Source organism: Crinia signifera, chromosome 11, assembly GCF_055691185.1.
Source record: "Crinia signifera chromosome 11, ASM5569118v1, whole genome shotgun sequence".
NCBI lineage: Eukaryota > Metazoa > Chordata > Amphibia > Anura > Myobatrachidae > Crinia > Crinia signifera.
In genome coordinates this window covers 105,145,522-105,172,385 of record NC_139227.1, presented here as the reverse complement: position 1 = coordinate 105,172,385, position 26,864 = coordinate 105,145,522, and the positions used below count along the sequence as shown (strand labels likewise).

The 26,864-nt window shown below is 47.7% G+C and overlaps 1 protein-coding gene across 1 annotated transcript in view; it reads right to left on the bottom strand.

Moving 5' to 3' along the window:
• The window catches only part of GALNT18 (polypeptide N-acetylgalactosaminyltransferase 18), a 230,811-nt gene that overhangs the window by 77,221 nt on the left and 126,726 nt on the right, over positions 1–26,864 (bottom strand). Inside the window, exon 2 of the mRNA XM_083164114.1 lies at positions 6,971–7,163. Within this exon, the coding sequence (XP_083020240.1) occupies positions 6,971–7,163 (193 nt within the window). The remainder of the gene's footprint in view (positions 1–6,970; positions 7,164–26,864) is intronic.

The window sequence follows — 26,864 nt, the reverse complement described above, 5'->3', positions numbered from 1 at the left end:
GCAGAATCTTCTGGAACCAAGAACATCACCCCATCAATCTCCACCTCTGACCTCAACCAGCCTATCCTGAACCGTCATTCAAATCAGCCAACCCGTCAATCAAGACAAGCCGAACCCTCAAGCCCAGATCAAGTGTGTGAGCTAAGGATTCCTGCTAATAGCCAGGTGAGTTTATGCTGTTTTCAGCCAGACAAGCTGGCTTCTACAGTCTTAAACTCCACACAGACATAAGCATTCATCCACACTCACCCCACTTATCTAAGAAATAAAGACGCGTACAACTGAATGGGCTTAAAGGGGACGGCTTATTTATTTTGAGCAGGGGCGGCCTATTTGAATCTAACTAAAATTTATGTCCCTGCTCTAACTAAGGTGGCGGGCAAAGAACGGCATGCAAAATAAATAACATTGCTGGAAAATAACAAAGTAATAAAAATAACAAACTCCGGATCTAAGGGCCAATTGCCCTTAATTGCCAAGGACCGGCCACCTGCCAGCGTCCAAGACAACGGCTCAATTATGAAGCGGACTTTTCAAAAGGGGCCAATTGCCCTTAAGGCCAGGGGGTTGACCTTCTGCTTCTGCCCCTGACCTCGCAAATAGCACTAAGGCAGAGCTCACCACTCTGCCCGAGTCATCAAAAAATTGGGCCACCTGCCCTAAACTACAAATGTCCGCCAGAATTTACGCTATCCGAAGTAGATGATCGTTAAGGTCCAGATGTGGGCCCACCTGGGTCGGTGATGCCCAGATCCCGACATCAACCAGCATCTAAGTGTAAATACAGCTCTAATTTAATTACCGTTCTTTCCGCCAACACAAAATAAGCCGACAACAACAAAACGAATAATGCAAACGACTTCTCAACAACTAATTCTGACTAATAAATGGGGCGGGCGGGAGGGCAACGTTTCCTGAAGCAAGAGGCAGAATCTTCTGGAACCAAGAACATCACCCCATCAATCTCCACCTCTGACCTCAACCAGCCTATCCTGAACCGTCATTCAAATCAGCCAACCCGTCAATCAAGACAAGCCGAACCCTCAAGCCCAGATCAAGTGTGTGAGCTAAGGATTCCTGCTAATAGCCAGGTGAGTTTATGCTGTTTTCAGCCAGACAAGCTGGCTTCTACAGTCTTTTCCCTTTTCCGCACACAGTTACATGATAGGACACCCAGTTATGGAGTATGTCGCCCCTCCTCTGTGTTTGCAGCTTCAATGAAATCATTTATGTGTATGGTCAATATTGTTAACGATCTCCGCGGTCCTTTTTGCTGCACATAGAGACAAAAGGGCTGTGGATTAAAAATAGAGAGCCTAAAGGCCCATACACACTAGGTGACTTTGAGCTGAAAGTCGCTCAAACCAGCATGTTTAAAAAACCTTGAAAAAGTGCGCAGGTCGCACGAAACGCGTTGGACAACCAAGAGAAGACCCAGCTGAACCCTGATACCTGTTTCCCCAAACTCTATTCGTCCACTCTGACAGCCGGCACCGATTCCCGGTCACTTCCGGTCCGCACGGCACACAGCGGGACAGCGCTACTAACATCTGAAGCGCAAGGAGCCTCCAACTCCATCAAGTGACACAGCCAGCACTAGCAATACCTGCACTGCAATAAGAACTCCACCGCTACGGCACCCACCGGTCAGCGCCGACTCACGCACGGAGCAGTGGCCGTACCATCACACCTGCACGTGTCTATACCATCACGGCACAGAGAAGACATAGAGGACAGGGTAAGATAGGGACAGTCAACAGCTGGAAACTTCCATCCTTCATACATTGTCCCCAAAAGGGTGTAAACATTATACTAACCCATTTCTTTACAGGTACCACTCATAGTATCAATTTCCATTTCACTTTTTTTCACTTTTTATTCGCTCAATACCCACTTCTACATGTAACCTCAGCGCTCTTTAATTATTCCATTCACTATTCTCGCTATAAGAGCTGCTCAATCTAGCGCAATTTCCGTTACAAAACCAAATATACAGGTGTAGTCAGGTGTATGAGGGAAGTCATGTGATGCCAGCTCCGCCCCCAATCAGCCTGATTCTATCGCAGCCGCTAGGTAAGTCCTGGGCTACGCACAGACAGCGCACACTGGGAATCATTACATGGTGAGCGGCTTGCCAATGGATTTGCAGCTAATTACCGATCCATCTAATTTTTCGCAAGACACGCTAAGCAATTGGCAGGCTTGCATGGGGCAGCGGGGCAGCATGTACCTGATTGCAGTGCTCTGCAAATTAGCAGAGCCGCGATGTGATCAGGTCTCAATAACACCATAACCGTATCCCGGCGCAGCAATATACCAGGACGCCATAACCGTATCCCTGCGCACTAATATACCAGGACGCCATACCCATATCCCTGTGCAGCAATATACCAGGATGCCATAACCGTATCCCTGTGCAGCAATATACCAGGACGCCATACCCGTATCCCTGCGCACTAATATACCAGGAAGCCATACCCATATCCCTGTGCAGCAATATACCAGGACGCCATACCCGTATCCCTGTGCAGCAATATACCAGGACGCCATACCCATATCCCTGCGCAGCAATATACCAGGACGCCATACCCATATCCCGGCGCAGCAATATACCAGGACGCCATAACCGTATCCCTGCGCACTAATATACCAGGACGCCATACCCATATCCCTGTGCAGCAATATACCAGGATGCCATAACCGTATCCCTGTGCAGCAATATACCAGGACGCCATACCCGTATCCCTGCGCACTAATATACCAGGAAGCCATACCCATATCCCTGTGCAGCAATATACCAGGACGCCATACCCGTATCCCTGTGCAGCAATATACCAGGACGCCATACCCATATCCCTGTGCAGCAATATACCAGGACGCCATACCCATATCCCTGTGCAGCAATATACCAGGAAGCCATACCCATATCCCTGTGCAGCAATATACCAGGATGCCATAACCGTATCCCTGTGCAGCAATATATCAGGATCCCATACCCATATCCCTGTGCAGCAATATACCAGGAAGCCATACCCATATCCCTGTGCAGCAATATACCAGGATGCCATAACCGTATCCCTGTGCAGCAATATACCAGGACGCCATACCCATATCCCTGTGCAGCAATATACCAGGATGCCATACCCGTATCCCTGTGCAGCAATATTCCAGGACGCCATACCCATATCCCTGTGCAGCAATATACCAGGACGCCATAACCGTATCCCTGCGCACCAATATACCAGGACGCCATAACCGTATCCCTGCGCACCAATATACCAGGACGCCATACCCATATCCCTGTGCAGCTATATACCAGGACGCCATACCCGTATCCCTGTGCAGCAATATACCAGGACGCCATACCCGTATCCCTGTGCAGCTATATACCAGGACGCCATACCCATATCCCTGTGCAGCAATATACCAGGAAGCCATACCCGTATCCCTGCGCAGCAATATACCAGGACGCCATAACCGTATCCCTGCGCACCAATATACCAGGATGCCATACCCGTATCCCTGTGCAGCAATATACCAGGACGCCATACCCGTATCCCTGTGCAGCAATATACCAGGACGCCATACCCATATCCCTGTGCAGCTATATACCAGGACGCCATACCCATATCCCTGTGCAGCAATATACCAAGACGCCATACCCGTATCCCTGTGCAGCAATATACCAGGACGCCATACCCATATCCCTGTGCAGCAATATACCAGGACACCATACCCGTATCCCTGTGCAGCAATATACCAGGATGCCATACCCGTATCCCTGTGCAGCAATATACCAGGATGCCATACCCGTATCCCTGTGCAGCAATATACCAGGACGCCATACCCGTATCCCTGCGCAGCAATATACCAGGACGCCATATCCCTGTGCAGCAATATACCAGGACGCCATACCAGTATCCCTGCGCAGCAATATACCAGGACGCCATATCCCTGTGCAGCTATATACCAGGACGCCATACCCATATCCCTGTGCAGCTATATACCAGGACGCCATATCCCTGTGCAGCAATATACCAGGAGCTCAGTGTCTGACACAGAAGAGTCCTTTAAATCTCAAGAAGCAGCAGATTACAGTCTGTAGTTAGGCAATCAGCTAATTGGTTTTTAATTGGATTTGATAATAATTATTCCTAACCCCCTTAAACTGGAAGCTGATACACTGCATATAATTGTATTTTCTAATGATAAATGATGTGTCACAGGTGGAGAACAGTATATAGATACGTCCATTGTAACTGTCAGTGACCATTCATGAAAACCGCTGCAGACAAATGTCACCCGGGGGGGGGGGGGGCGCTTCCTGTTCTGTATAGTAACAGAAATTCTTGCTATACTGGGTCAGAATCACCACAGTGCTGTGCACTTGTATAAGATATGATCTGAGAAATATGCATCAGCAATAGCTCATGTTCGTTCTACCACCCTGCATCTTTTAAAACATGTGCAGATCCTCTTCCCTGGGTGTCGCTCTCTGCTGTGGTGATTTTAGCACAGTGTGGTATGTATTTCAGCACTGATATACAGAATAGACTGGTGCTAGATCCTCAGGCAGGGAAAATGAACTGCACGGGTTTTGAAAGAGGCTAGAATGAAAACTACACAGTGATTGTTTTTCTTTCATAATGTTGCTAGTATTGTATATGATATGTCTTTGCTCTTCAATAAAAAGCAGAATAAAAAATATACTACATAGTGGGTTTTAGGCAAAACAGGCTCATGCCATGGGACATCTAGATTACAAGAGGGAGAGATGTGGGAATTGGGGGGGGGGGGGGGGTGTTCTCACCTAGAGTCTATAGCTTGCATGTATGAGTAATACTGGCCTGTACATTAGGTGTGCAAGCCTTATAGAGGAGTTTTCAACAGTGCATCAATAAAAGCCGAAAAGCAGTAATAATACTATGTACGTAGCTGACCCTAGAACCCTCACACCCTGCTCCCCGGATCTCTACACTGCACTGGATCAATAACAGCCAACAAGCAGTAATAATACTCTGTACGTAGCTGACCCTAGAACCCTCACACCCTGCTCCCCGGTTCTATACACTGCACTGGATCAATAACAGCCAACAAGCAGTAATAATACTCTGTACGTAGCTGACCCTAGAACCCTCACACCTTGCTCCCCGGATCTCTACACTGCACTGGATCAATAACAGCCAACAAGCAGTAATAATACTCTGTACGTAGCTGACCCTAGAACCCTCACACCCTGCTCTATATGCTGTACTGGATCAATAACAGCCAACAAGTAGTAATAATACTATGTACATAGCTGACTCTAGAACCCTCACACCCTGCTCCCCAGCTTCCGGCTCTCTACGCTGCACTGGATCAATAACAACCAACAAGTAGTAATAATACTATGTACGTAGCTGACCCTAGAACCCTCACATCCTGCTCTATACGCTGCACTGGATCAATAAGAGCTAACAAGTAGTAATAATATTATGCACATAGCTGACCCTAGAACCCTCACACCCTGCTCTCCGGCTCTCTACGCTGCACTGGATCAATAACAACCAACAAGTAGTAATAATACTCTGTACGTAACTGACCCTAGAACCCTCACACCCTGCTCCCCGGTTCTATACGCTGTACTGGATCAATAACAGCCAACAAGCAGTAATAATACTCTGTACGTAGCTGACCCTAGAACCCTCACACCCTGCCCCCCGGCTCTCTACGCTGCACTGGATCAGTAACAGCCAAGCAATAACCAACCTGCTGAATACAGATTTTATTGTATATATAAATACCAAATATATGTGTAGGGCAGGTCGTAATATGCCAGGGAGGAGAACCAGCATCTCAGCAGAAACCCATGCCTAGGTCAGTCTATCTAATTACATAAACTGTAGCATTTCATTCTATCAGTTACATTAATTATATGTGATGCACTTTATATTAGTGTATGCTTCTGTCAACAGAACTCTACAGTACAAGCACTCTGTTACACTGTGACACTACGGCAAATGCAGGACAGGGTGGCCTTGGGGACATCGCTGGAGCTGTTGGGTACATACCCCAGAGTGACACTACCGGAAGACACAAGGAGCAAAGGTCAGGGGTAGACAGCAGACACGAGGAGTGGAGGTCAGGGGTAGGCGGCAGACACAAGGAGCAGAGGTCAGGGGTAGGTGGCAGACACAAGGAGAGGAGGTATGGGGTAGGCGGCAGACACAAGGAGTGGAGGGGTCAGTGGTAGGCGGCATATGCAAGGAGCAGAGGTCAGGGGTCGATGGCAGACACAAAGAGAGGAGGTCAGGGGTCGTGGCAGACAAGGAGCGGAGGTCAGGGGTAGGCAGCAGACACAAGGAGCAGAGGTCAGGGGTAGGTGGCAGACACAAGGAGCGGAGGTCAGGGGTAGGAGGCAGACACAAGGAGCGGAGGTCAGGGGTAGGTGGCAGACACAAGGAGCAGAGGTCGGGGGTAGGCGGCAGACACAAGGAACGGAGGTCGGGGGTAGGCGGCAGACACAAGGAGCGGAGATCAGGGGTAGGCGGCAGACACAAGGAGCAGAGATCAGGGGTAGGCAGTACACAAAGAGCGGAGGTCAGGGGTAGGCAGAAGACACAAGGAGCGGAGGTCAGGGGTAGGCGGAAGACACAAGGAGCGGAGGTCAGGGGTAGGCGGCAGACCCAAGGAGCGGAGGTCTGGGGTAGGGGGCAGACACAAGGAGCGGAGTTCAGGGGTAGGGGGCAGACACAAGGAGCGGAGGTCAGGGATAGGCGGCAGACACAAGGAGTGGAGGTCAGGGGTAGACGGCAGACACAAGGAGCGGAGGTCAGGGGTAGGCTGCAGACACAAGGAGCGGAGTTCAGGGGTAGACGGCAGACACAAGGAGCGGAGGTCAGGGGTAGGCAGAAGACACAAGGAGCGGAGGTGAGGGGTAGGCGGAAACAGAGGGACACACTGACCAATCAGAGTTGGGCATTGGACTTACCCTGTAGGCCGCAGGTCTGGGAGAGACCTGTCCAGAGGCAAGCGGTCACTCAGATAAGCATTGTAGCCATAGTACTGGAACTGTTTTAAGGCAATCCGTCTGTTTTCGGGGCTGAGGTCCTGACCCCAGTGTGCAAAGAGGGAGGAGTCTGTGAAGGGTTCGACAGCGGCGTCTTCTGGCTTCTGCGGGGCCTCTGCAAAACAAAGACGCAGGGATTTAATTCTGCAGCTCAGTCAATAAACAGAACTACAACAAGAAATCGCCGGTGTAAATGCAATTCAGTGGGTGCCCCACGTTGTGGGCATAAACAATAATCATTGGCATGTAGCCTATCTACACACTGGCATCAGGTATTTACCTGCCTCCATTGCTCGTAGACAGAGGTCTGCTGGAAGAGGCCACCATGCATCATTGGCATTGGGAAGTACTGCAGAAAGGGCATGGGGGGGGGGGGGGGGGGGTTATAGGAGGCAGCCAATGAGCTCTGATTGTCAGAGCGCTCAAGCGCTCAAGCCCTATATAGTCAATTTGCCACGGCCTCTAATCTGTGGTGACCATCAATTACGAGGGCAGCAATGGATCCGTGCGATTAATATTTGATCACGTTTACCTTAGCTGAACTGACAAAGCGTGCATCCTAAAGGTGCTAGCGTCTGCACTATAATGAATATTGGATAAAGGCGGCACAGCGATTGTTTTGGACGAACTGTAGGAATTTTAATGCTTAAATTATGCATTAGTTTGCCGCGCGCTTTGTGCTGAATCCCCAGGAACTGGGGCGGCTTTGGATAAAACGCCTGCTCTATAATCTGTACTTAGCCCGGCATGTGAGAGCGACACACAAAAGTTCTGCAAATCACTAAAGCACAGGCCTTCTGCACCTAGATCCTCAATCATCTTACGGAGATCTGCACGTGCGCGGTTCCAGCAAGTTTCAGCCCGGTTCAGCTTTGTTTGCAAAGCAAAAAAAAAAAAAAACACACAAATGGGTTTAATCATGCTGCACTGCAGGTGGGGAAGATGTAACATGTGCAGAGAGTTAGATGTGGGGGAGGGGGGTGTTCAAACTGAAATATAAAGTGCAGTGTAAGAATAAAACAGCCAGTATTTACCCTGCACAGGAACAATATAACCCACACTAATCTAATCCATTAGTGTGCTTATTTGCTTTGCTAGCAAAGATGAATCGGACCTTTCCAGGTAAATTTACTGAAATGAGAGTTATATTATCTTCTAGAAGGTGCTAAATAAATAAGTAGAATCTGATTGATTGCTAGGGGGCGACATCCTATCTTCAGCAGGACTCTAATCTTAGTAAATTGAGTTTGGTAATAGCGCCCCAACAGTCAGAATTTCGATTTTGCAGGCTCTGTCTCCCTCTATGGGGGTTGTAGACCCCCACGAGGTGGACTAGTCCCTGTTAGTTGGGATCCCGACTGTTGGCATTTAACAGTGATGTCGTTATACTGACCATCGGAATCCCTACTGTTGGGAGGTCATATGGCACCCAGTAAATGTACCCCCTAGTATGTAAACAAGCCTTTCAGTGCACTTACCCACTGAGACGCTTAAGCCCCGTACACACGGGGGGAGATATATCGCTCAGTTTCTCCTTTTCATCAGCAACCAGAGATGGTCGCTGATGAAAGGGAACCTCAGCCGGCGGTGCCGCAGAGGTAATTAGCTGGTCGCAGGAGCAAGCTCCTGCGACCAGCGATCATAAGGGGGCTAAAAACGGGAGCGCGCACCCGGCGATTTATCGCTGGTGCGCACTCCAATCGCTGGCAATATGGTAGCCAGCGACCATATTTGCAGCGATTTTAGCCCCTATCGCCCCCGTGTGTACACAGCTTTACTGTCAATGTGCTTGGCGACGGCTCACTACACTACATAACCCCCCATGAACAGGGCAATCCGGGATATATGGGAACATCTCTACCATGGGCCTCTACAGGGAGTTAATGATCACAGGGGTGTTACATATGTAATTGTGTATACTATAGTGCTCATCTGCTACGGCGCGGCTCAGGGTCCGCCATAACAGCCGCGGTACATACACCTTTAACACTCGCATGTAGTAATTACGCAGCGAGCATCTAAAAGCGATTACCCTTTTCAAGAAATTGCATATTTGCATTTTGCAGCTGAACTAGTAGGAATTCCCTAATGTGATTAAGCCTAAACAAGGTTAGATCAGCATATGTAATTTTCTGGAAGGAAACCGATGGAAAAAATGGGAAAATGCATTGATTTCTGGACATTAAATTCAATGAAATTTGGTTGGCAGCAGACATAGATAAGGACTGCAGAACCGCAATACAAAAGCGTTAACCCTTAACTCAGTGGTTCCAAAATGTTTTGAATCACGGCATCCTAGAGTATCAGTTTTTTTTTTAATTTAAGGTGGCACCTAGGCTAAAGGTTTCTTATTAATACAATTAGGAAAAAATATTAAATGAAGCATGTTGTGTTTATGTCATTGTTAGGTTAGTGATGTGGGACAAGATCCACTACTATTTGTCCACATAGTTTTTGATTGGTAGCCATCAGCAGTGGTTTTACCTAGAACACTGACCATAAATAATTTCCATTGGTCCTGGACCACCAACCCGAGGCACCCCTGCAAGGGTCCTGAGGCACCCCAGGGTGCCATGTCACACAGTTTGGGAACCAGTGCCTTAGCTCATGGACGTTTTGCATTATAAATGCCATCTGAAATGCTAATTCTGAGCTTTTCACTAACAACTGCTCAACAAAGAATCAGGAGCCTAATTCTGCCTTTCAGGACCCTCGCCACAAAGGTTCCGGATTACTAGATCTATAGTGTGTAGATAGACAGTCCATACGTCAACACCAGAAGGTAGACATTGACAAAAGGTTGACATGCACAATGTCAAGACAAGCAAATGGTCAACATGAGTTTTTCAAGTTTTTGGTGTCATGGACCCCCAATTATTACCAGTTATTATATAGCGCACACATATTCTGCAGCGCTGTACAGAGAATATTATTACAAGTAATTTATATAGCGCACACATATTCCGCAGCGCTGTACAGAGAATATTATTACCAGTTATTATATAGCGCAAACATATTCCGCAGCGCTGTACACAGAATATTATTACCAGTTATTATATAGCGCACACATATTCCGCAGCGCTGTACAGAGACTATTATTACCAGTTATTTATATAGCGCACACATATTCCGCAGCGCTGTACAGAGACTATTATTACCAGTTATTTATATAGCGCACACATATTCCGCAGCGCTGTACAGAGACTATTATTACCAGTTATTTATATAGCGCACACATATTCCGCAGCGCTGTACAGAGAATATTATTACCAGTTATTATATAGCGCACACATATTCCGCAGCGCTGTACACAGAATATTATTACCAGTTATTATATAGCGCACACATATTCCGCAGCGCTGTACAGAGACTATTATTACCAGTTATTTATATAGCGCACACATATTCCGCAGCGCTGTACAGAGAATATTATTACCAGTTATTATATAGCGCACACATATTCCGCAGCTCTGTACACAGAATATTATAAACAGTTATTTATATAGCGCACACATATTCCGCAGCGCTGTACAGAGAATATTATTACCAGTTATTTATATAGCGCACACATTCCGCAGCGCTGTACAGAGAATATTATTACCAGCTATTATATAGCGCACACATATTCCGCAGCGCTGTACACAGAATATTATTACCAGTTATTTATATAGCGCACACATATTCCGCAGCGCTGTACAGAGACTATTATTACCAGTTATTTATATAGCGCACACATATTCCGCAGCGCTGTACAGAGACTATTATTACCAGTTATTATATAGCGCACACATATTCCGCAGCGCTGTACAGAGCGTATTATTACCAGTTATTATATAGCGCACACATATTCCGCAGCGCTGTACACAGAATATTATTACCAGTTATTATATAGCGCACACATATTCCGCAGCGCTGTACAGAGACTATTATTACCAGTTATTTATATAGCGCACACATATTCCGCAGCGCTGTACAGACTATTATTACCAGTTATTTATATAGCGCACACATATTCCGCAGCGCTGTACAGAGACTATTATTACCAGTTATTTATATAGCGCACACATATTCCGCAGCGCTGTACAGAGAATATTATTACCAGTTATTATATAGCGCACACATATTCCGCAGCGCTGTACACAGAATATTATTACCAGTTATTATATAGCGCACACATATTCCGCAGCGCTGTACAGAGACTATTATTACCAGTTATTTATATAGCGCACACATATTCCGCAGCGCTGTACAGAGAATATTATTACCAGTTATTATATAACGCACACATATTCCGCAGCTCTGTACACAGAATATTATAACCAGTTATTTATATAGCGCACACATATTCCGCAGCGCTGTACAGAGAATATTATTACCAGTTATTTATATAGCGCACACATTCCGCAGCGCTGTACAGAGAATATTATTACCAGTTATTATATAGCGCACACATATTCCGCAGCGCTGTACACAGAATATTATTACCAGTTATTTATATAGCGCACACATATTCCGCAGCGCTGTACAGAGACTATTATTACCAGTTATTTATATAGCGCACACATATTCCGCAGCGCTGTACAGAGACTATTATTACCAGTTATTATATAGCGCACACATATTCCGCAGCGCTGTACAGAGCGTATTATTACCAGTTATTATATAGCGCACACATATTCTGCAGCGCTGTACAGAGAATATTATTACCAGTTATTTATATAGCGCACACATATTCCGCAGCGCTGTACAGAGATTATTATTACCAGTTATTATATAGCGCACACATATTACGCAGCGCTGTACAGAGATTATTATTACCAGTTATTATATAGCACACACATATTCCACAGCGCTGTACAGAGAATATTATTACCAGTTATTATATAGCGCACACATAGTCCGCAGCGCTGTACAGAGAATAATATTACCAGTTATTTATATAGTGCACACATATTCCGCAGCGCTGTACAGAGATTATTACCAGTTATTATATAGCGCACACATAGTCCGCAGCGCTGTACAGAGAATATTATTACCAGTTATTTATATAGCGCACACATATTCCGCAGCGCTGTACAGAGTATAGTTGAACATTCACATCAGACCCTGCCCCAGTGGAACTTACAATCTATATATAAAGCACAACGGAATCTGCTGCGCTATATAAGAAACTGTAAATAAATAAATAAATATACCCTACCACATGTACATGCACACACAGACCTTCTATGGTTAATTTTGTTGGGAGCCAATTAACCTACCAGTATATTTTTGGATTGTGGAAGGAAACCGGAGAACCCAGAGTAAACCCACGCAAGCACAGGGAGAACATACAAACTCCTCACAGTAAAGGCCCCCATACACTAGGGCGACTTGTCCTTAGGACAAGTCGCCCCCGACTTCCCCCTGAGCTTCCCCGGCTGCTCCCCGGGGGAGCTTGATTAGATTGGCACTTGATGTGCCATTTTTTACATGTGATAAATCGTCTCGATTTATCACATGTAAAAAACCCGGGGAGCAGGGGGGGGGGGCTACAGAGGTGGGAGCTGGTGGGAGTAGGGGGGCTGGGGACGCTGCGGGGGACACGTCTGTGTCCCCCGCTGCTGGGGACGCTGTGGGGGACAGCGTCTGTGCGGCGAGGCGGTAGAGGGAGTAGGGGGGGCTGGGGACGCTGCGGGAGACACAGGCGGCATAGAGCCGGGCAGGGGGAGCCGGCGGGAGCTGTCAGTGCTAGAAAAAAAAAAGCCTATACAATGAATGGGCAGCCTGTGATTGGCTGAGCGCTCTCTCAGCCAATTGCTGACTGGCTGAGAGAGCGCTCAGCCAATCACAGGCCGCCCATGCATTGTATGGGCTTTTTTTTTTTTATTCAATACTGACAGCTCCCGCCGGCTCCCCCTGCCTGGCTCTATGCCGCCTGTGTCCCCCGCAGCGTCCCCAGCCCCCCCTGCTCCCTCTACCGCCTCGCCGCCACACTAGGTCCCAAGTCGGGTGGTCGGACGTGCAGCAGGTCCGACCACCCGACGCAGATCCGATGATCGGCTAGTGTATGGAGGCCTTTAGGGCCATGGTGGGATTTGAACCCAAGTCCTCAGTGCTGTGAGACAGTAATGCTAACCACTTTATTGTTCATCCTCTTCAGGGCCGGCGCTACCCACTCAGCAGCTCCTGCAAAGCAGGGAGGCGCCATGCTGAAAAGGCGCTGTCTCCCTCCCTGGTCTGCTAAAGCTGCCTCAGCCCTCACTGTCACTGTCTCCTGCACGCCGCCCGCAGCGCCTGTCTGACAGCGGGCGGCAGTATGGAGAGGCTGAGCAGCTCCCTGCACCGCGCACACACTGTCCTCCTCCTGCGACCTGCCCCCTCTTCCTCACGGACACTTTCTGTGAATGCCTGGATGACGTCATGTCCGGATCCGCCCCCTACCCATTGCTCCTTGCACCTGTCAATCAAATGACCAACAGGCAGCAGCACCGCCTTCTATTCCTTCCCTCTTCTCAGTGTTCTGTGCCAGTGCCACTGCCAGTCCTCAACACTCCGCCCCCTCTATCTCCACTGCTCTTCTTCCATCTCCTCCTTCTCTCCCCTCCTTTTCCCCTCAGTCACGAGTGCTGCACATAATTTTTGCACTGCTTTCAGATCGCATCGCACACACATTGCATGCATGCCATTCGATGCGATCTAGCCGATAACGTATGTGATACTCGCAGCGTGTATGGGCACCTTTAGTGCCTGCAACATTTTGCGGACACAGCACCAAGATGGTGTATGCATACAGGTACATGCACCCGAGATCCTCCATAGGATCGCATGTTGCATACACTCCCACAATCGGGCTGCAGCTTGTTGCAATGGCAATGTGAAAGGGCGCAAAATGTATGGTTTGCAGGAGGGCGCCGGACACCCTAGCACCGGCCCTGATCCTCTTAATCTTGTAACATCCTAAAAGGCAAAATGACCAAAGGCAATGCTTCTGGGATCATTTTTAACCCTCTGTTAGCTCAGGGCATCTCAAGAGAGGAGGCGGCCTGTGTGCAGCCTCCTCCGGCCAGGCCCCTCCTCTGTCCCTGGTGCGACGGACATTTCCCCAGCAATTCTGGCAGCTGTCTTCGTTGCGGGACTCCAGAGGGTAAGAAATGGGTGCAGTGTGCGTGGTGTGGGTCCCCATGGGGTCCCACCCATTATAAATACACTGCTGTGTGCCTCTATATTGTATGACCTCAGATCACAGTCATCAGAGCCGGCTGCTGGGTGCAATAAAGACTGCTACACCTACAGATTGGCCAGTGCACAATATAAGGGCCATTATCATTTAAACCAAAAATCAGGCAGAGGATACCGCCTTGCCCAGTCCTTGGAACAGCCCCGGCATATCCAGCGTTCTCGCCTGCCAATCTTTGTATGCAGCAGGCAGAATGCTCGATGGTATTTAAATGATCTGAAGCCACACACCATTCCGCCCAAGGTGACCATGAATCTGTTCTGAGAGCTGATGCTGAATTCAAACACAGATCAAACAATGCCTAATCTGCCTAAATCTATCTCCCCTCTGCCTGCAGGCGTGAGCAGAGCTGCCGATTACAGCAACGGGGTTCATTACGCTATTCCAGGACCTATATTAATTAAAATGCGATAGGCAACATACTGCACAGCAAATTAATTTTCGGCGTGGGACCCTCTCCTGGGCCTGCCGGAATTCTGATGGAGGAGTGGTACTCGGTGACATTGTCTGGGCTAAACTTTATTTAATGCAAACTCATTGAAATATATAAAGTCTGGATGGCACTAATTTCCCCAACGTCTTTCATTTCCACTTTCATGTGCGAGCGCTGTGATGCGGAGTCCCAGGCTAACTACGCCGTTCTGCCGAGCGCAGGAACACAAATTGTACAAGGAAGTGATTGATGTCAATATTACGCTCCATCAGATTTTCATTAAGAGACATCCCAGCCGGATCATGCTGGAACCTGGATTTTATAGATGATTCCGCCATGTGCCAGCCCTCGGAAGGAGACATCTGGAGACAACTGCCTATATGGACTAGAAGACGCTTCAATGCCTTCATTTAACCCTAACTCCAGGGGCTGCCGCTGTTGTTTCCAGATGATAATTGCGCAGTCACCTACTTGCAGCGCAGGTGGCCATTATCTGGCGGAATCGCAAAGTGCCAACAGTTTGATGTCGACAAACAATAAAAGACCTCACAATAGTTGTCCCTATTTTAGTGTGACTGTCCCGTTTTCATGACATTGAGATGTGGGTGGCCCATTCGGAGGGGCTCATTGTAGCAGGGTGGGCAGTTTGAGGTGGTGCTTTGGTTGATGCAATATATAATAAAGTATCTGCCAGATCTGGGAATCCCCCTGTGTATGGGATACATATTGTAGGATATCCCAGCAATCAGGATGCAGGAGGTCACAACACTGACTTCGGCATCCTAATGTGGAGACTTCCAACAGGGGCTTAACCCTCTACTCCTTCCCCTGCAGAGCCTAACCCTCCCCTTCCACAGAATAACCCTAACCCCTCCACATCACAACCTAACCCTAATCCCACTACTACAACTTAACCCTCCCTTAAAGCCTAGCCCCCTGCCTCGCAGCCTAACCTTAACCCCTCCCATAGCCTGACCCTAACCCTCCCCACTAGAGCCTAAATCTAACACACTACATTGCACCCTAACCACCCCCACAGCCTACCCCTACCTCCCCCCGACTAGTGTCTAAATCTAACCCTCACCTCACAGCCTAACCCACCCCCCACCCCAAGCCTACACCTAACTCCCCCTGCAGTCTAGCCCTAAGTGCCTGCAATAGAGTCTAAATCTAACACCCCCACCTCATAGCCTAACCCTAACCCCCCCACAGCCTACCACTAACCCCCATTGCAGTCTAACCCTAAGTCCTAAATCCCACACTAGTGTCTAAATCTAACCTCCCCATCTCACAGCCTAACCCTAACCCCCCCCCCCCACACACACACACACAACTACAGCCTAAGTCCCCCCCCTAGCGCCTAAACATAACCCCTCATTTGGATGCCGGCGTTGGTGTAGTGACCGAATCCCCACGGTACAATACGCTAAACTCTTGGGTTCTTTATTAAATGTTATGGGGTCTTACGAGCAAAGATCGCAATGAATTCCAAAGCCAAATCCAATCAATTTTATAAAAATAATGTAAAAAATAACTGATCTGGTCGTTCTGGGTGCAGGGTGCAGTAAATGAATGTTACACAAACTTCCCTTTATTTGACTGAAGAATTTTCTATGCACTCAAAAATAAAACACAGCAAACATTCACCGCAACAACTTCATCGCTTCAGCCGCCAGAGAAAGGGATTTCATTTGCTGGAGCGGCTCCTTTCTGATCTTCCACAGAATTGTTATCGTATATTAAAGTGAAGTGCGTAAGCCAGTGATGTCTGGCCTGACACACTTCTCGCTGTACTAGGTGACCCTCTAACCTTCAAATGGGGCAGACATCACTCTGTGTACCAGCAGTGAGGTAAAACCATCTCACTATATATCAGTAGACGTGCTTCAGCTAAAACAGGCAGATCTGACAATGCCGCAGGTGCTGGGGACATAGGGGGAGCGGATTATTATATGAATACTATTGCTGTGTACAGTATTAAGTGACCTTGATGTATACATGCTATCTAACATCATCAACAAAGTAATTTGTCTCTGATAAGATCTATTTTATATCTTTCAACAAAACCAACTGTTTACTGCTTATTGCTCCAGTGACATCCGAATATATGTATATAACATATTAATACACACAAAGGGGCTGATTCAGACATTTCAGTAGGACTGAAGGTTCTATATAGAAATAAGAAAACAGTAAAAACTGTAGAGAGCGCTTGCCAGGGCTGTTTGACCTCAAAAAGCTGCTGCACTGGGGATTAGTCGGATCCCACAAGTAAATGTAGAGAAAAAGGGTGGGTTGTGCAGCGCTTGGATTTCAATGAAGAGTGAAACATGTACAAATGACGATATTTAATAAAAAACAAATATAATATGACAATAATAAAAACTCATATAAATATAATTAATTGATAATTCATGAATTATGAGATAAAAAAGATAAAAAAATATTCAGTAGGACCTGTCAATGAGTGGTGAATCTGCTCCGGACGATAGCTGTCCAAGTCCAATTTATATCCAAGTATGGAACCGAATATGAAAACCAAGATACTTGCTGGAGGTGTCCCTACCCCTCGGGATTGTATGAATCTTGGGGATCCTCTCTGGATGCAAATTTTTCTTGGTGCAATATGATGTAATAAATCAGACCGATTTTGAGAACCAAGGTTTCTTGCTGGAGGTGTCCCGATCCCTTTGGGATTAGATGAATCATGGGGATCCTCTCTGATTGCAAAGGACTTGGTGCAATAAGTGAAGGTTCCTTATAGCCGCTGGAGGTTTCCCAGTCCGTTTGGACTAGTATGTGCAGGGGGTCCTCTCAATAAAGTGCGCTGTGCTTGGAGATTGAAAGGATAGGTAGGCAGTCCTGAGTTGTAGAGCAGATATTCAATGCATGTGGTGACAGGTCCTCTGATATCACCAACGCGTTTCGCTGTTGTAAGAAACAGCTTTTTCTTACAACAGCGAAACGCGTTGGTGATATCAGAGGACCTGTCACCACATGCATTGAATATCTGCTCTACAACTCAGGACTGCCTACCTATCCTTCCAATCTCCAAGCACAGCGCACTTTATTGAGAGGACCCCCTTGCACATACTAGTCCAAACGGACTGGGAAACCTCCAGCGGCTATAAGGAACCTTCACTTATTGCACCAAGTCCTTTGCAATCAGAGAGGATCCCCACGATTCATCTAATCCCAAAGGGATCGGGACACCTCCAGCAAGAAACCTTGGTTCTCAAAATCGGTCTGATTTATTACATCATATTGCACCAAGAAAAATTTGCATCCAGAGAGGATCCCCAAGATTCATACAATCCCAGAGGGGTAGTTACACCTCCAGCAAGTATCTTGGTTTTCATATTCGGTTCCATACTTGGATATAAATTGGACTTGGACAGCTATCGTCCGGAGCAGATTCACCACTCATTGACAGGTCCTACTGAATATTTTTTTTATCTTTTTTATCTCATAATTCATGAATTATCAATTAATTATATTTATATGAGTTTTTATTATTGTCATATTATATTTGTTTTTTATTAAATATCGTCATTTGTACATGTTTCATGAAATCCAAGCGCTGCACAACCCACCCTTTTTCTCTATATAGAAATAAACATGACGGAGATGAGACCATCTTTGTGTTGCCGCTTTAATGTGGTGGAATGTTTTACCCGTCTAGATTGGGAATGATCGTTGTGGTTTCTCCTGTCCTATTGTTAGGGATAGAGTTTGTGCTGTCGTAGCTGATGCTAGTAGGCATGTTTAGTAGTGGTCTGGTCTGGTTCATATTCCCGACTTCCATATATGTCTGCATTGGTTCAGCCCACTCAAATGAAGACCTCAAGCAATACAAATATGCAATACCACCAATCAGATTTCCTTATAAAAGGCTTCCCTCTAGTCACAGCGCCCTTCCTCTAGTCACAGCGCCCTTCCTCTAGTCACAGCGCCCTTCCGCTAGTCACAGCACAATTTAAAATAAATAAAACATGGTTTAAAATCAGGCATGTCCAAACTTGGCCCTCCAGCTGTTGTGAAACTACACATCCCAGCATGCCTTGCAGTAGTTTTCGCATTCCCTAATAGAAGAACTGTGGCAAGGCATGATGGGACTTGCAGTTTCACATCAGCTGGAGGGCCAAGGTTGGACATGCCTGGTTTAAATAATGGTAGCCAAGCCGATATAGGAGCTCTACTAGCAGCATTCACACATATAAAAGGATTCTCAGTTATACTAATGAAGAGATAGTAAGTACCAGGCCGCTAAGCAATTCGATTCCTTCTAAGGGCCCAGGGATCGCTTTGGCCCAAAATCACCCTAGATATTTTTTAAATAGGGGGAGAGCGGGCACTAAACAGTATGGTCATGGGCCCCAATAGGGTCTATGTCCAGCACTAGGACCATGGAAAAGAGTTGATCATGTGACATAGACATTCCGTCCTGTAGACCCTGGGGAACAGTCCTAGAACCACCAACCCATCTCCACATCTCACCGCATTGTACGTTACTGTCTTTCCCAATGCCCCAAATAGCCCAGAGAAACCAAAGTAGAGTTTATATGAACACAACAGTCAAAAGGGCCGCATTTGCCCGGATGAGCCACAGATGACTTTTATTCCATGCAACAGAGGATACACCTGTCACATTGGAGGCAGCAATGTCATGTGCCTGCGCTTGTCCTCTGCATAATCTCCACTCTGACTGACACATTTAATTAGCGATGAACAAAACTTCCCCTCCCCCACGCATACAACCCCCCACGGGAACGGTTATGTGACTATCAAGGAGTTTATTACATAAGTTCCCATCTGATGGCTGATACAATGTTACTCGTAGTGGGAGCGTTGCCGCTTTATCACCAAACAAAAGTAAACATATTCTCTGTGTGCTAATGGAACATCATTACCGTTTCTAATTAGAATAAGCACATTAAGTAATTAACTGTCAAACGTTAATGTAAGGGAGCTCTGCAAAGTAATTACCAGAGACTTATCTCTGGCCCCACGAAGCCAGGCCTCTAATAGAACTTTTACGTATCAATTACAGAGAACTTTGACGGATTCCATCCTCCCAAACGCGGCTGCTTATGGACCAAAATCGGATATGCTCAATGCGGCCGTTGGAGACGCACAGATCTGGTTCTCTATGGGTATGGTGGCTACAGGACAGTAACCTATCAGAGGAGGAGGAGGAGCTGGTGGTGGTGGTGGTTTTGGACCTTTAAGAAGATCCTGAAAAAAAGTCTGCACAATTGTTCCCCATTGGTGTGAGGACATGGTTAGGAATCTGGGATGCAGCATTATGGAACAGTCATTAGGTTGACACTATTAGGTCAACATGGTAAAAGGTCGACATGGGTCTAGGTCGACATAGGAAAGGGTCTACATGGTTCCAGGTCGACTGGTCATTAGTTCGACAGGTCATTAGTTCGACATTGTCTAGGTCGACAGTCAAAAGGTCGACATGGGGTCTTTCACTGTTTTTTGAGCTGACATGTGCTAGTATTTCATGCCCTACCATCCACTAGGGCGTGGTGGGAGAATAAAATAATGTGCCTGACGCATAGCGATCGATGCGGTGCACTTTAAACTGTGTCCATGTCGACTGTGTTGACATTCAGGACAAAAACATTGAAAAAACCCATGTCGACCTTTTCACTGTCGACCTAGACATTGTCAAACTAATGACCTGTCAAACTAATGACCTTTCGACCTAGAACCATGTCGACCTTTTCCCATGTCGACCTAATGACTGTCGACCATCATGCTGTAGACCAAATGATCCCAACCCAGAAATCTGGGGTTCTGAACTTAGGATAATTAATAGATCATTTGGGAAATGACAACTTTAAAAAGATATTAAACAAAGATTTCAGCTGTTTGTCACTACACCGCCTGCGTCATCAATAGAGGATGCACCCCCCATTTCAAGGGTTGCTCCATCATTTTGCCGGACTGGTAACTATAAAGCGACCCATTAATTGATGCCAATAACAAAGGTTCCAAAAGTCTAGGAAAGGGGGGGAGGAGGTGCGAACGTGATCCAGGAACTGACCTTCATGCCCCCTAATAAATGGGGTCAGGGGATGCAGCACACCTATAACTAGTGGCGTCATTAGCAGGAGAAGACGGGGAACAGGGTAAATTGCACGCGCTCTGCCTGTCACCGCGCATTACAGATTGATCACACAAGACATTAAAATTATAATAACTTCAGTGGCCGGGTCATTTGTCACCTTTCCGAAAAACAAACACTGGCATCTGGCAGAGAACTGGAAATCTATATTATATAGAAAAAAGTCAGGCCAAGTAGAATGTCCGGGGTTATTGGAATATACGGTCATTGCTTTTCTATTTAAACAGAGATCTATAAATTCAGAGCAATTAATCAATAGCATTTAGGGCTATCACATATAATTACTTTAGAGGAAATCTGGTACATTCCATAGGAATAAATAGCAGAATACTGGCATCACAGCCCAGTTATCATATACTAGTAACTCGGGCACATATACTACTGCTCTCTCCCTGTGTAACCCAGGCACATATAGTACTGGTGTAACCGACACACATATACTACTGCTCTCTCCTGCTGTAACCCAGGCACATATACTACTGCTCTCTCCCTGTGTAACCCAGGCACATATACTACTGGTGTAACCGACACACATATACTACTGCTCTCTCCTGCTGTAACCCAGGCACATATACTACTGCTCTCTCCTGCTGTAACCCAGGCACATATACTACTGCTCTCTCCTGCTGTAACCCAGGCACATATACTACTGCTCTCTCCTGCTGTAACCCAGGCACATATACTACTGCTCTCTCCTGCTGTAACCCAGGCACATATACTACTGCTCTCTCCTGCTGTAACCCAGGCACATATACTGCTGCTCTCTCCTGCTGTAACCCAGGCACATATACTACTGCTCTCTCCTGCTGTAACCCAAGCACATATACTACTGCTCTCTCCTGCTGTAACCCAGGCACATATACTACTGCTCTCTCCTGCTGTAACCCTGGCACATATACTACTGCTCTCTCCCGATGTAACCCAGGTAAATATACAGGTTGAGAATCCCGTATCCAAAATGCTCGGGACCAGGAGAATTTTGGATAACGGATTATTCCGTATTTCGGAATATTTTAATATTTTAATTATGTATTTTGAAGTATCTTGCATGTATGCTGTATAAACACAAAAAATACACACAAATATATTTTATTACCACATAAAATACACACAAATATATTTTATTTGTTCAAAAAAACAAGGTTTCAAAACATGAAACAAATTTTGTGTACTAGCTCAGATATTGAATGCCAAGCAATCATTTTCTTGCACATATATAGTGCCAGTTACATATCATGTCACCAGTAGTGATGTTACAAATGTCCCCAGTGAGTTTTTAGCAAAAAAAAAAAAAAAAAATTCACTTTCTGGAATGTATGGTTTTCGGAATAATTCGGATAACGGATACTCGGATACGGGATACTCAACCTGTACTACTGCTCTCTCCTGCTGTAACCCAGACACATATACTACTGCTCTCTCCTGCTGAAACCCAGGCACATATACTACTGACTACTGTTCTCTCCTGCTGAAACCCAGGCACATATACTACTGCTCTCTCCTGCTGAAACCCAGGCACATATACTACTGCTCTCTTATGCTGTAACCCAGGCACATATACTACTGCTCTCTCCTGCTGTAACCCAGGCACATAAACTACCGCTCTCTCCCAGTGTAACCCAGGCACATATACTACTGGTCTCTCCTGCTGTAACCCAGGCACATATACTACCGCTCTCTCCTGCTGTAACCCAGGCACATAAACTACCGCTCTCTCCCAGTGTAACCTAGGCACATATACTACTGCTCTCTCCCGCTGTAACCCAGGCACATATACTACAGCTCTCTCCTGGTGTAACCCAGGCACATATACTACCGCTCTCTCCTGGTGTAACCCAGGTACATATACTATTGCTCTCTCCTGGTGTAACCCAGGCACATATACTACTGCTCTCTCCTGCTGTAACCCAGGCACATATACTACTGCTCTCTCCCTGTGTAACCCAGGTACATATATTACTGCTCTCTCCCGGTGTAACCCAGGCACATATACTACCGCTCTCTCCCAGTGTAACCCAGGCACATATACTATCTCTCTCCCGGTGTAACCCAGGTACATATACTACTGCTCTCTCCTGGTGTAACCCAGGCACATATACTACTGCTCTCTCCTGCTGTAACCCAGGCACATATACTACTGCTCTCTCCCTGTGTAACCCAGGTACATATATTACTGCTCTCTCCCGATGTAACCCAGGCACATATACTACCGCTCTCTCCCAGTGTAACCCAGGCACATATACTATCTCTCTCCCGGTGTAACCCAGGCACATATACTACCGCTCTCTCCCAGTGTAACCCAGGCACATATACTATCTCTCTCCCGGTGTAACCCAGGCACATATACTACCGCTCTTTCCCAGTGTAACCCAGGTGTGTACACTAAAGAAACTCTACAATAATGTTCCGCTGCAATGAAGGACGAGCTGCAATACAAGAGGACTGGAGGCCTCCACTGACTTTAATCTTCAGGTCTACTGTATAGAGCAGGGGTGGGAAACCTTAGGGGCACATTTATCAATGGGTGGAATATTACTGCCCAGGATCGCATTGTAAAATGGGATCAGATCACTGGGATGTATTGTCCCTGCGAAGTGCTAAGCCGGAAGCCGGGGGGTCTGCGCATGCGCGGTAATGCGCTGACCCCCGCTGACCCCTCTTACCCCTCGTGCGATGTGTAGCCATAGGCTACAATGGGCTATCGCCATATCAGAATGGCGATAGCCCAGGGGTGCGAAGCCGGCTGCCCGATGTTTATACATCGGGCAGCTTCGCATCCCCCATAGAAACCTATGGGGGATGCGGCCGGCGGCGCTGCAGGGAGGATCGCAGCAGGGATCGGAGATTCCTGCTGCGGTCCCCCTTTGATACATTTAGGTGAAACTTAATATTTGCGGCTAACCCCCGAAAACGGGTGTTTTCGGGGATTTAGCCGCAAATATTAGTTGATAAATGGGCCCCATAGGCCCTGGGGACGCATGCGGCCCCCGTAGCCTGTCTGAGTGGCCCGCCCACCCGCCTGCCGGCTTTGCCGGGAGACAAATACAGGGGAATTCTCGCGAGAGGTCAGTAGTTCTCACGAGATTCCTCTTAAACAACAGTAGCCGGAGACTGTCAGTCCTATTCAGCAGCAGCGTGGGGCGGCTGCAGCAGTACAATTTGTGAGAGAATTTTTTTACACATGGCCCCCGAAGGATTTTTTCCCACATACAAACGGCCCTTGGCACAAAAAAGGTTCCCTACCCCTGGTATAGAGAATGAGACACACTCACAGACGATCGGCACAGTGCATTTGTTGCAGCCAGCTAACTTAATTGACTTTTGGATTTACAGTGAAAACCATAACTTGTTCTACTCCGAGAGCCAATTCTACGATATCTCCCAGATAATGATATTAGTTTTTATTTTATTGCCTCCGTTCTCATTGTTTTCAGGACTTTCACACAGCACTTTGCATGCTGTTCACTGCGCTTAGTGACATTCTCCAATTCCGGACATTAACAGTCTCATTCCCTTCACAGTGAGCGGGCAGTAATCCGTCTCGCTGCCTGACCTGAATGGGCCCCAGTGCATCTATATGTTATATATTATTATTACTATTACCAGGAAGAGATAATATCTGGTCGCATAGTATGAACAGAGCTGGTTCCTTTATCCTGTAACAGGACTGTCCAAATAACTTGTATTGTTATACAAGTAATAAGGACTTGGTGTGAGCTGGGGTCCACGGACTAAAATATGGCACTCATCATTTTACAGAGTGCCTCCCTGGTTCTGCACACACAGGGGCGTCCAATCGTTCTGTGCACACAGCAGGTACACCTTGTTCTGAGCACACAGCCGGTACACCTGGCTCTGCGCACACAGCGGGTACACCTGGCTCTGCGCACACAGCGGGTACACCTGGCTCTGCGCACACAGCAGGCACACCTTGTTCTGCTCACACATCGGCCACACCTTGTTCTGCGCTCACAGCCGGCACACCTGGCTCTGCGCACACAGCCGGCACACCTGGCTCTGCGCACACAGCCGGCACACCTGGCTCTGCGCACACAGCGGGCACACCTGGCTCTGCGCACACACCTGGCTCTGCGCACACAGCGGGCACACCTGGCTCTGCGCACACAGCGGGCACACCTGGCTCTGCGCACACAGCGGGCACACCTGGCTCTGCGCACACAGCGGGCACACCTGGCTCTGCGCACACAGCGGGCACACCTGGCTCTGCGCACACAGCCGGTACACCTGGCTCTGCGCACACAGCCGGTACACCTGGCTCTGCGCACACAGCGGGTACACCTGGCTCTGCGCACACAGCAGGCACACCTTGTTCTGCGCACACAGCCGGCACACCTGGCTCTGCGCAGACAGCCGGCACACCTGGCTCTGCGCACACAGCCGGCACACCTGGCTCTGCGCACACAGCCGGCACACCTGGCTCTGCGCACACAGCGGGCACACCTGGCTCTGCGCACACAGCGGGCACACCTGGCTCTGCGCACACAGCGGGCACACCTGGCTCTGCGCACACAGCGGGCACACCTGGCTCTGCGCACACAGCGGGCACACCTGGCTCTGCGCACACAGCGGGCACACCTGGCTCTGCGCACACAGCGGGCACACCTGGCTCTGCGCACACACCTGGCTCTGCGCACACACCTGGCTCTGCGCACACACCTGGCTCTGCGCACACACCTGGCTCTGCGCACACACCTGGCTCTGCGCACACAGCGGGCACACCTGGCTCTGCGCACACAGCGGGCACACCTGGCTCTGCGCACACAGCGGGCACACCTGGCTCTGCGCACACAGCGGGCACACCTGGCTCTGCGCACACAGCGGGCACACCTGGCTCTGCGCACACAGCGGGCACACCTGGCTCTGCGCACACAGCGGGCACACCTGGCTCTGCGCACACAGCGGGCACACCTGGCTCTGCGCACACAGCGGGTACACCGTGTTCTGCGCACACAGTGGTTTGCCTGTTTATATATAATCACAAAAATATGAATAATTATGGCGAATAGCGCACTGCCCATAGGAAGCTATTCAGCTATTCATGGCCTACTACTCCCATCCTCCCACACTCCAGTCATTGTGGTAGTACAAGTGCAGACAGAGTACGCCTCCGCATCTCTCCTCTACAATAATCACTTCTTCCCATTCTGTGATTAATATAAATGGTATCTGGTGGGATCTGTCTATGAGCCCGCTAGCAAGGACACATACAGCCATAAGTGGAGGGGTTTAAATTAATTAATGGATCAATTACTTGTAAACATTTTACACTTGAGAAATTGTATTTGCCATATCAAGTCACCTTTTTAAATAGTAATTTAAGATTATAGTCGCTTCACTGCACTGTAGTCTAAGCTCAAGCAATTGGGTCACGTCTTGGACAATCCCCAGAGTCGCTGCTTAGGTAGAAGCATGGAGCTGCATTATTCACATGTAATATCCAGGGACTGTACAGGGTCCTTCACACATCGCACACTCATAGACAAGAGCATGTAATATCCAGGGACTGTACAGGGTCCTCCACACATCGCACACTCATAGACAAGAGCATGTAATATCCAGGGACTGTACAGGGTCCTCCACACATCGCACACTCATAGACAAGAGCATGTAATATCCAAGGACTGTACAAGGTCCTCCACACATCGCACACTCATAGACAAGAGCATGTAATATCCAAGGACTGTACAGGGTCCTCCACACATCGCACACTCATAGACAAGAGCATGTAATATCCAGTGACTGTACAGGGTCCTCCACACATCGCACACTCATAGACAAGAGCATGTAATATCCAGGGACTGTACAGGGTCCTCCACACATCGCACACTCATAGACAAGAGCATGTAATATCCAGGGACTGTACAGGGTCCTCCACACATCGCACACTCAAAGACAAGAGCATGTAATATCCAGGGACTGTACGGGGTCCTCCACACATCGCACACTCAAAGACAAGAGCATGTAATATCCAGGGACAGTGCGGCTGTACGGGGTCCTCCACACA